The sequence below is a fragment of the Rhinopithecus bieti genome, unplaced genomic scaffold (genome assembly GCF_001698545.2).
Source record: "Rhinopithecus bieti isolate Rb0 unplaced genomic scaffold, ASM169854v2 scaffold_70904, whole genome shotgun sequence".
Lineage (NCBI taxonomy): Eukaryota > Metazoa > Chordata > Mammalia > Primates > Cercopithecidae > Rhinopithecus > Rhinopithecus bieti.
Genome location: NW_016826241.1, coordinates 1 through 12,496, shown reverse-complemented (window position 1 = coordinate 12,496; position 12,496 = coordinate 1). Strand labels below are relative to the sequence as shown.

General features: G+C 38.0%; 1 protein-coding gene across 1 annotated transcript; it reads left to right on the top strand.

Annotated features, from left to right (window-relative positions):
* Positions 1 to 4,255: 4,255 nt before the first annotated feature.
* Positions 4,256 to 12,370, top strand: LOC108522908 (zinc finger matrin-type protein 1-like; the record flags this gene model as incomplete). The annotated part of the gene is made up of 4 exons (XM_017863366.1): positions 4,256 to 4,365; positions 10,363 to 10,464; positions 10,544 to 10,718; positions 12,302 to 12,370. Coding segments are annotated over 4 exons (456 nt in total), but the record flags the coding sequence as incomplete, so codon positions are not given.
* Positions 12,371 to 12,496: the final 126 nt, after the last annotated feature.

Below are 12,496 nucleotides of genomic sequence, written 5' to 3'. Positions count from 1 at the left end.
GAAGCTCATGAAGTTACTGGTGCCCCATAATGATTCCTTTAGAATGCCATTGCCTAGACTTACCATACTAAATAAATAACTCTTGCCATATCTGTCATTAGAGGGATACTTAGTATGTGTGTGTTAAATTGCATACTCGAACAAAGAGCTGTTACTCTAGCCTCACAAGCACTCAAATTTGAAGTGGCATATGAAATCATACATAGTCGAGGAATGAAAATGATACCTCTAAATATTTATTAATGTGATATATTTCTCTTCCCTTTTTTATTCACAGATGCCATGTGGAATGAACAGGAGGAAAAGGCTGAACTTTTACAGATAAGTTTTGTCAAGTATGTGGAGTAATGCTACAGTTTGAATCACAAAGAATTTCACATTATGAGGTAGGTTAAAATAATGGAAATAGGGTCTAAAGCAGGTTTTCAAATGTAGCAAGTAAACTTCCCGTAAGTCATCTTACTTGATTGCTATGAGAATCCTGTGAAAAGGTAGTGTTATTTTCCTTTGATGGATGAGGAGACTGGCTCAGACAGGGATGGTAATATACTACTTTAAGTTTGGGGAATTCAGACTTAAGCTCAGTCTTTTACTCCAAAGCTTGTTTTCTTTTCTTCACACCACTCTGCCTCGCTTTGTATCCATCAAGCCATCCACCCTTGTATTAAATATAAGGGAGGCATTATGAAGCTTGCATAGGAAACTATTAATGTGAATCAAGGGATATTATGTAGAACTCCCAGAGTCTTCCTTTATAGCAAATGAAGACTATAAAACAAAACAAACCAGTCTTGCACTTGATTGAGCCATGTGTTTTAGACACAGGAATGTAGAATCCTAGAGCTAAAAGAGAGAGTGTTTAATGTCCTTACTCTCTTAGTTTATAGATTGGAACACTGAGACCCAGAGGGTTAACACTTCTCCATGGCTAGTCACTGGTATAACTAAGCCTAAACATGATTTATTCTGATTTCATATCCAGTGTTCTTTCCCTTCATCTGGTGTTTCTTCATGTTTCTACATCATCTGATGAGCTGTTGGATTTCTTTCATATCTGGTATCTAGGTTACCAAAATACTAGACATATTCAGTTAAAACTAATGTAATGCCAGTTCTACTTTTTTAAACACCTCATCTTGTTCTTCCTATTGCTAATCTTATTGGTAATTATGTTTTAGTCCTAATGTTGGTTGAAATTAATTTACTATAATTACAGATAGGGAAATTGTGTTGACTGTGCATCGAGAGGAGGTGGGGTTAAGTCTTAACTCCACCATTGACTAGTTACATAAGCTTTGGCAAGTCACTTTACCTTTCTGAGCATGTTTCTTGGACCTGTANGGATCTGCTGATTGGGTCTTGAGGAATGGGCCTGGAGCCTATGTCCACAAGGGCAGGCCTGGAGCCTGTAACCATAGGAGCCAGCCTGAAGCCTGGTCCACAGGGGCTCACCTGGTGCTGGGGTAAGCCTTGAACCTGAGTCTATAGGGGTTGGCTGAACACTGGATGGGCCTGACACCTAGGTCCACTAGCATGGGCCTGGAGCCTGAGTCCGTGGAGGCTAGCCTAGTACTGGGGTATCTTGGATTATTGAAATGATCACTGAGGTGCCTGGTTCCTGGGATCACTGAGATAGACCTGGAGCCTGAGTCTGCAGGGGTGGTCTTGGAGCCTCAGTCCAAGGGGTCCTGCCTGGTACTGGGGTCTACAGGAGTGGGCATGGACCCTGGGTCTTCTAGAATAAGCCTGGAGCCTGGGTCCTCTGGAGCCTGGGCCCTGGTGCTGGGACCAGTGTGGAACCTGAAGCAGACTCAGCTCCAGTGGCTGGCCTGGAGCCTGAGTCTGCAGAAGCAAGCCTGGAGGCTGCGTGTGCAAGGGCTAGCTTAGAGGCTAGGTCCCTGGGGGCTAATGTGGATCTTGGAGCCACCAGGCCAGCCTGGTACCTGGGCACACGGGGATGGTCCTGGCACCTGTGTTCATGGGGGCAAGTCCAGCACTGTGGTCTACTGGAACTGACCTGGGCTCTGGGTCTGCTGGAACACTGAGATGCAAGAGCTCCAGCAAGGGCTACAGGAGCCAGCCTGGAGGGTTGGACTGTGGGATCCTGCCTGGTTCTGGGGTAGGCCTGGAGGCTCAGTCTGTGGGTACCAGCCTGTTGGGGCCTATATTAGTTCCCTCGAGGGGCTGGCCTGGAGGCTGAGTCTGCAGGTGCCAGCCTTATGACTAGGGCTGTGGGAGTTGGCCAGGTGCTGGGGCTGGCCCTGGCCTGAAGCCAGGAGCCTTGGGAGCTAGTCCAATGCTGGAGATGGTCGAGGGCATGGTGTTGCTGAGGTTGGCCTGATGTTGGGGTAACCTGGAGACCAAGTCCACTGTGCATTCCTGGAGCTTGGGGTTGAATGATTCAGCTTGGCACTGGAGCAGGCCTGGAGGCTGAGTCCACTGGTACTGTCCTGGAGTCTAGGGCTGTGGGGGTCTTCCTAGCACTGGATATTACTGGGGTGGGTCCAGTTTTGGAGTTCGAATCAAAGTTCAGTGCTCACTTCCCTCTCCTTCTCTCACACAGAGGGTTATCTGTTTCCACTGTATGCTGGGGTTGGTAGAAGGCTGATGCTGATAGTGTAAAACTTTCTTTCCTACCTTCTTGAATGCACCTTATTTCTGTGCTACACCCAGGTACTGCTATAATCTCCTGCATATTTGTTTTGTGTTTTAGTTTTTTGGCTCTTGTGAAGGTATTTTCATTTGTGGATAGTTATTTTAATTGATGTTTCTGTAGAGGGATGAGTGCTGAAGAGTCTTACTCCACCATCTTGATGATGTCTGTCCTAATGGTTTTTTAGTTAGAAAGTCCTGCATGCTTGCTTTTCTGCAAAAATTAAGACAGTTGTACAGAGAGTTAAACATTAAGTTGTCTCTCCTTGTTCCTTTTCTAGGCCCACTTACCAGAGTTAACCATTTTTAAATTTGGTTTATTTTATTCCAGATTCTTCTGTGCATATATTTAATTTTTGTTAGTATTGGGAATTTGATGTATTGTATTTGTTCTACAACTTTTTATTCATTTAATAAGCAATTGGCATCTCTGTGAAAGCATGTGGTACCAACTTATTCACTTTGATAGCCAAATAACAATGAGAATTTTGATGTTTGTGACTCATACTGTATAGAAAAATGGATAAACTTTGGCAGAATACGGTGTAGTTCTTAAGAAGTTTAGATGACAGTATAGACCTCAAGTGTAAATGCAGAAAGTTTTGGCATGTGTTATTTATTACAGTGAGAAACACTATAGTATACATTTCTAGATATGTATACGAACATTACATTATAGCTTTGAGGGGCTTGTGTGACACTTGTTTGGCCACATTAGTATGCTAGTGTTTGTACAATGATGAAGGATGTTTGCCCACTATGGGCAAAGATACTTTGTGGTTCCTTGTGATTTCTAGATAACATTGAAGGCATAGCTTCATGTTTCTTGGACCTGTAAAATGAGAGTGGTAAAAATCTCTTGATTCTTAATGAGAATCCTGTGACAAGTGGCAGTCCTAAAACAAAGCGTTTCTTAGGATTGTCTGCTGTTAAACGCAAAATATCAATGCTGTTTTTTGTTTGTTTGGTTGGTTTTCAGGTTTTTTGTTTGTTTGTTTGAAACAGTGTCTTGCTGTCACCCAGGCTGGAAGGCACAATCATAGCTCACTGCAGCCTTGACCTCCTGGGCTCAAGTGATCATCTCCGCCTCTGGAGTAGCTAGGACCGCAGGCGCTTGCCATCATGCCCAGCTAATTTTTATTTCTGTTATTTTAGAGATTGTGTCTTGGTCTGTTGCCCAGGCTGGTCTCAAACTCCTCACCTCAAGCGGTCCTCCTACCTCAACCTCCCAAAGTGCTGGGATTACAGGCATGAGCCACCGCACTTGGCCAAGGCTGGGTTTTTAAACCCAGCCTTTAATTACGGGTGTCCCAAGTCATTCCATGAAGCTCATGAAGTTACTGGTGCCCCCATAATGATTCCTTTAGAATGCCATTGCCTAGACTTACCATACTAAATAAATAACTCTTGCCATATCTGTCATTAGAGGGATACTTAGTATGTGTGTGTTAAATTGCATACTCGAACAAAGAGCTGTTACTCTAGCCTCACAAGCACTCAAATTTGAAGTGGCATATGAAATCATACATAGTCGAGGAATGAAAAATGATACCTCTAAATATTTATTAATGTGATATATTTCTCTTCCCTTTTTTATTCACAGATGCCATGTGGAATGAACAGGAGGAAAAGGCTGAACTTTTTACAGATAAGTTTTGTCAAGTATGTGGAGTAATGCTACAGTTTGAATCACAAAGAATTTCACATTATGAGGTAGGTTAAAAATAATGGAAATAGGGTCTAAAGCAGGTTTTCAAATGTAGCAAGTAAACTTCCCGTAAGTCATCTTACTTGATTGCTATGAGAATCCTGTGAAAAAGGTAGTGTTATTTTCCTTTGATGGATGAGGAGACTGGCTCAGACAGGGATGGTAATATACTACTTTAAGTTTGGGGAATTCAGACTTAAGCTCAGTCTTTTTACTCCAAAGCTTGTTTTCTTTTCTTCACACCACTCTGCCTCGCTTTGTATCCATCAAGCCATCCACCCTTGTATTAAATATAAGGGAGGCATTATGAAGCTTGCATAGGAAACTATTAATGTGAATCAAGGGATATTATGTAGAACTCCCAGAGTCTTCCTTTATAGCAAATGAAGACTATAAAAACAAAACAAACCAGTCTTGCACTTGATTGAGCCATGTGTTTTTAGACACAGGAATGTAGAATCCTAGAGCTAAAAGAGAGAGTGTTTAATGTCCTTACTCTCTTAGTTTATAGATTGGAACACTGAGACCCAGAGGGTTAACACTTCTCCATGGCTAGTCACTGGTATAACTAAGCCTAAACATGATTTATTCTGATTTCATATCCAGTGTTCTTTCCCTTCATCTGGTGTTTCTTCATGTTTCTACATCATCTGATGAGCTGTTGGATTTCTTTCATATCTGGTATCTAGGTTACCAAAAATACTAGACATATTCAGTTAAAACTAATGTAATGCCAGTTCTACTTTTTTAAACACCTCATCTTGTTCTTCCTATTGCTAATCTTATTGGTAATTATGTTTTAGTCCTAATGTTGGTTGAAATTAATTTACTATAATTACAGATAGGGAAATTGTGTTGACTGTGCATCGAGAGGAGGTGGGGTTAAGTCTTAACTCCACCATTGACTAGTTACATAAGCTTTGGCAAGTCACTTTACCTTTCTGAGCATGTTTCTTGGACCTGTAAAATGATAGTGGTAAAAATCTCTTACTATACTTGTGAGAATTAAGTGAAATCAAATGTATGAGAGTGCCCAGCACATCTTTAGACTCCATAGATCAAAGATTTAGAATTAGTAACAGAGACAGACAGCCAAGGGGCTCTGTGATAACTACAATTTATCCATTTGAACCATTTTAATTTACATTGGAAAGACAGCTTTTTATGGAATCATATAGTACTATTCAGTCTAGAAAATAGGCAAAATACAGGAAAATAAATATAAATTATAATTCTATCACTTGTAGTTAACCATTATTGAATTTCTCTTTTGCTTCTGTGATTCCAATATGATTTCTGAACACACACACACATGTACACATGCATTTTACAAAAAAAGATACAAAGACTCTCTCAGTATAGTACTGTAAAATATAACAGTATTGCAGAAGTTTTGAATTTTAATGAGGTTGTATTTATTAATATTTCTTTTGTGTCTGTGCTTATGTGTTTAATAAACCATTCTATACACTTTTGTCATATACTTCCCTCTATTTTCTTCTAAAACTTTGAAGATTTACTTCTTATGTTATAATCCATCTGGTATTGATTTTGTGTATGGAGGGTGACAACAGGTTTTCATATGGATAGCCAGTTGTTCCAGCACTATTTATTGTATAGTTGATCCTTACCTCACTGATTTGTAGTGGCACCTCTATTGTATGCTAATTTCCACATACATATTGGTTTCTTTTGAGGCTTTTATCCTGTTTTATTTTATTGGCCTGGTTTCCTATATCTACAACAATTTCACCTTTAAAATAAGTCACGGCTTTCAAATAAGTCACAATATCTGTAGAAGAAATTTATATGACATTAAAAAATTTTGAATCATAAACTAAGTTAAAATATATGCCTCACATTAGTTGATATTTATAACCTATATAACTAACAAAGGATTAGTGTCTAGAATATAGAAAGGACTACAAATCAATTAGAACAAAAGCAAATAGAAAATGGGAAAGTGATGTGAACAGTCCATGGAATAAGATACTCAACTTCACTAGTGATCATACAGGACATGCAAGTTAAAGTGATAATAAACTATCATATAAGAACCATAATACTGAGAAAATTAAAATCTAATAACACTTAACACTTCAAGATAATATAGGGAAACAGACACTGTCATCACTGCATTTGGAGATGTAAACTGCTTCAAAATTTTATAATACCTGGTAAAGTTGAAAATCCACACTCCTTATAGGCCAAGAATTCCACTTCTAGGTATCTATTCTAAAGGAGCTTTTGAACATGTATATTGGGAGATCTATTTATATATGTTAATTATAGCAATGCTTATATTAGCAAAATAAACTGAAAGATAATTGTCCTAAACAGGGAACTGGATAGGTAGCATATGGAGTAGAATATTATAGCATGAATGAACTAGAGCTGTATGTATCAATATCAATAGATCTTATAAATAGAATGCTGAGTTTTAAAAGCAATTTGAAAGGATATGTATCAAATGATTCCTTTTTTATAAAAAAAATTTACAAGATAGTAATAAATAAAACTACGGATACGTGTGTGTAGTAAAAGAATAAAAGCATGAAAGGAAATCAGGTACACCAACTTTAAGAGAGAGAGAGAGGAAGAAAGGATTGTGAGTGTGAGCATGAGGGTGTAGGATTGTATCTGTAAAATTTTACCCCTTTTAAAAAGGAAATTTGAGAGAAATGCAACAAAGTGTTAAAACTGAGTAGTGGGTATGGGTTTTGATTATATTGTTTCCTGTTCTTTCCCATACAATGGGTATATTTCACATTTTAAAATTATGTAGACCATCTGTGACAAACCCACAGCTAATATATACTGAATGGGGAAAAGTTGAAAGCATTCCCTCTGAGGAATGGAACAAGACAAGAATGCCCACTCTCACCACTCCTCTTCAACATAGTATTGGAAGTCCTAGCCAGAGCAATCAGGCAAAGAAAGAAATAAAGGGCATCCAAATCAGTAAAGAAGAAGTCAAACTGTCACTGTTTGCTGATGATATGATCGTTTACGTTGAAAACCCTAAAGACTCCTCCAGAAAGCCCCTAGAACTGATAAAAGAATTCAGCAAAGTTTCCAGATACAAGATTAGTGTACACAAATCAGTAGCTCTTCTATACACCAACAGCAACTAAGCAGAGAGTCAAATCAAGAGCTCAACCCCTTTTACAATAGCTGCAAAGAAAAAATAATTTAGGAATATACCTAACCAAGGAGTCAAAAGATCTCTATAAGGAAAACTACAAAACACTGCTGAAAGAAATCATAGATGACACAAACAAATGGAAACACATCCCATGCTCATGGATGGGTAGAATCAATATTGTATAAATGCAGTCTACAGTAAATTCTGTGCCAAAAGCAATCTACAAATTCAGTGCAATCCCCATCAAAATACCACTATCATTCTTCACAGAATTATAAAAAACAATTCTAAAATTCATATGGAATCAAAAACGAGCCCACATAGCCAAAGCAAGACTAAGCAAAAGGAACAAATCTAGAGGCATCACACTACCTGATTTCGAACTATGCTATAAGGCCATAGTCACCAAAACAGCATGGTACTGGTATAAAAATATAGGCACATAGACCAGTGGAACATAATAGAGAACTCAGAAATAAACCCTAATACTTAAAGCCAGCTGATCTTCAACAAAGCAAACAAAAACATCAAGTGGGGAAAGGACACCCTATTCAACAAATGGTGCTGGGATAATTGGCTAGCCACATGTAGGAGAATGAAACCGGATTCTCATCTCTCACCTTATACAAAAATCAACTCAAGATGGATTAAAGACTTAAACCTAAGACCTGAAATTGTAAAAATTCTGGACGATAACATTGGAAAAACCCTTCTAGGTAATGGGTTAGGCAAGGATTTCATGACCAAGAGCCCAAAAGCAAATGCAATAAAGAAAAAAGATAAATAGCTGGGACCTGATTAAACTAAAGAGCTTTTGCACACCGAAAGGAACAGTCAGCAGAGCAGACAACCTACAGAGTTGGAGAAGATCTTCACAATCTGTACATCTGACAATGGACTAATATTCAGAATCTACAACAAACTCAAATCAGTAAGAAACAAACAATCCCATCAAAAAGTGGGCTAAGGACATGAATAGACAATTCTCAAAAGAAGATACACAAATAGCCAACAAACACAAGAAAAAATGCTCAGCATCACTGATGATCAGGGAAATGCAAATCAAAACCACAATGCGATACCACCTTACTCCTGCAAAAATGGCCATAATCAAAAAATCAAAAAACAGTAGTGTTGGTGTGGATGTGGTGAACAGGGAACACTTCTAACACTGCTGGGGGGAATATAAACTAGTACGGCCACTGTGGAAAACATTGTGGAGATTCCTTAAAGAACTAAAAGTAGAACTATCTTTTCATCCAGCAATCCCACTACTGGCTGTCTACCCAGAGGAAACGAAGTCATTATTTGAAAAAGATACTTGCATACGCATGTTTATAGCAGCACAATTCACAATTGCAATATCGTAGAACCAACCCAAATGCCCATCAATCAATGAGTGGATAAAGAAACTGTGGTATATATACACTGGAATACTACTCAGCCATAAAAATGAATGAATGAACAGCATTTGCAGTTATCTGGATGAGATTGGAGACTATTATTCTAAGTGAAGTAACTCAGGAATGGAAAATCAAATATCATATGTACTCTCTGATATGCGGGAGCTAAGCTACGAGGATGCAAGGCATAAGAATGATACAGTGGACTTCGGGGACTCGGGGGGAAGAGTGGAAGGGGGAAGAGGGATAAAAGACTACAAATATGGTGCAGTGTATACTGCTTGGGTGCTGGGTGCACTAAAATCTCACAAATCACCACTAAAGAACTTAATTCATGTAACCAAATGCCACCTGTACCCTAATAACTTACGGAAAAATACAATTTTAAAAATAAATAAAATTCTGTAGAGAGAGTGATTGTCTCACATTATGTGCTCAGGAAATGTTAGTTTCCCTTCCCCCTACACCAACATCTTAGTTATTCTTACATATTTGGTTATATATTTGTTAGAGATTATTTCTAATATCTCTTAAACCCAGGAGGATTTCTTTTCTCACATAAAAGAATTTGTGAGGTAGGTAGTAGAGGGCTGATATGACAGCTTTATAACATTATCAGGGACGTAGGCATTTTTTTTTTCTTTTTTTGAGACAAAGTCTCACTCTGTTGCCTAGACTGGAGTGCAGTGGCGCAATCTCAACTCGCTGCAGCCTCCACCTCCTGGGTTCAAGTGATTCTCCTGCCTCAGCCTCCTGAGTAGCTGGAATTACAGACGCATACCACCATGCCTGGCTAATTTTTGTATTTTTAGTAGAGACGGAGTTTCACCATGTTGGTCAGGCTGGTCTTGAACTCCTGACCTTGTGATCCACCCACCTCGGCCTCCCAAAGTGCTGGGATTACAGGCGTGAGCCACCACGCTCAGCAGGCATTTTCTGTCTTTCTGTTCTGATGAACTGGTTTTCCTTCTCAGTGTCCACCATGGCATCCTTTGTATCTTAATTCCAAAAGCAGTAAGGAAGAAGGGTAGAATAAGGGATTATGGCCCAGTCATTTAAGGAGGCTTCCCAGAAGTTCCACATAACACTTCAAATTATATCTTATTGACCAGAATCTAGTTACGTGGATACATCTTGCTGAAAGGAAGGCTGAAAAACATAGTCTTTTAGCTGGGTACATTGCTCAAGATCTGTAACTAAGTAAAAAGAAGGTATTTGATATTGGGCAGCAACTAGGAATCCATTTCAAAAACAAGAATCTAAAACTTGTTAGCTTCTAAATTTAGCATTATTTTCATTTTAACTGACATTTAGAGATTTGAAATCATGTGAGTTTGCTCCAAGTTTGACTAAATATATTAACACACATGAGTGCCATCCTCAAATTCAGAAAGGTGTAAATTTTGAATGACTCTTTTATTGAATAAACAAAGTCATATTATATCTTTTTTCAGGGTGAAAAACATGCTCAAAATGTTAGTTTTTATTTTCAAATGCATGGGGAACAAAATGAAGTGCCTGGTAAGAAAATGAAGATGCATGTTGAGAATTTTCAGGTGAGTGATGTGTGTTGGTATTGTGTAATTCTAAACTTTGAGTTACTGAATCTTTCTAACAAGATTGTGCCTATTTCAGGTGCATAGGTATGAAGGAGTCGACAAAAATAAATTTTGTGATCTCTGCAACATGATGTTTAGCTCTCCATTTATTGCTCAGTCTCACTATGTGGGAAAGGTCCATGCTACAAAACTGAAGCAATTAATGGAAGAACATGATCAGACATCTCCATCAGGATTTCAACCAGAGATGGGTAAGGTTCCATTCACCTCCTGATCTTCAATGAAGGATCTACCTATCATGTTTTGTCTAACTCTGCCATATCCTTTTTATTGGGGGAGACTTTCACCCCAGTTGAAATAACTTGATTATTCTTCTTCTTCCCAGTTAATCTCTGTTTCTGTCTTTGTCATTTAGTATGGAGATTTTAATTGCTAGTTGATTTTTAAGAAATGTTATGACCTCTCCTTTTCAGTTCACCAAATTGAAACAAAAGCAAGTGATTTGCTATACTGCTATAAAGAAACAACAGTAAGCAGCTGGAGCTCTCTCCATTTCTAATCAAATAATAAAATCTTCACTTTTTACTTCTTCCCCTTGGCATCTTTTTTGTGTTAGTATTTTCCAAAACATCTGATATGAGTGTTGAAATCAATGTCTTCACCATAATATAATTATGTGTTTCCTACTAACAGTAGGCAAAAAAAAAGTTACTGACTCTTTCTGTTATAACAGCCTATTTCTTTCGTCCTATGAATATAAAGTACTACTAGCATCATCAGTTAGTTACTGAGTACTTAGTTTATGTTAAATCCTAAATATACAGGGAATTATAAAACATTGCGTCTTTCCTTCTTCCAGTGATGTTGGGTCACCAGCACATATGAGAAAACTGACTCAAAGTTGCCCAAGATGTCAGAGTATACCCTGGAAAACCCAACTTGTATTTTATAAATGCATGTGCTAGAACAAAAAATGATGATTAACCCTCTGTAATGAATAATTTACCACATTCTTTGTAGCTTCAACACTTTAGGACTAAGGCATGCCTGGCATGGAAAATTCACCAACATCAATTTTGAACTCATAGTATAATTTGAACTTACTAATTTTGAACTCATAGTCACCCAGCAAAGTCAATGCCACGAGATATGTTATTAAAACTTTTATTTTCTTAATAAATGAAACCAGAATTATTTTTTTAAATTTAGTCTCTAATTTTATACATTTTTTCGGCCTGTCATTCAAAAGATAAGATAGCATCAGTGTGCCCTAAAAGAAAAAACATCTTATAAAACTTTTATCTTCAGTCCCAAGATTTATCAACTTGGGCTCAGAGAGGAGGATAAATAAAAGAGCTATGAAATACTGGAATTGTAGGAACATGTATAGTTTTATAGTCTTAAACAACTGCATAGATTGTATTCTGATGCAGACATCACAAATGTAGAATGAATAGGTGCCTTACTTTGTTACTCAAGAAAGACTAACTTAGAAGTTAGTATCATATGTTTTATCCTCACTATTTTCAAAGAATCATAAGATGGCTATCATACTTTCACTGATTTTTTATATGAATATAATTAGGCAATGCCTAATACAGAATACCTCTTCCTTCTCATATCAAACTTGGTGACAAATTCATATTCACATTTCCATTCTCACAGAAGGAAGTTCTTTTTTTACTTTAGAAGCTTTATCCAGCAACTGTCTGTTGAAAAAAAAGAAGTCCAGGGAGTGGGTTTTAGAGAATTCTAAATTTCCCTAGTACTTTACAATAAATGCAGTTCTAATATCTGAAAATGTGTTTATCCCTTCTTATTACAACTATTTCAGCAGGAGTGCCTCTTACTACTTCTGCAGAGTCAACCTTCCTGAAGCCCCTTTCTGTCAAGCCTCCTCCAGGTGGGATTAAAGACAAGACTATGCCTTCCTCTCCCAGCAGTGATTTGGGTTTGAGTAATCCAAACAAATTTTGCAAGCTCTATCCTGCTTCCTTTAATGGTCCAGTAATGACCTAATAACATTATG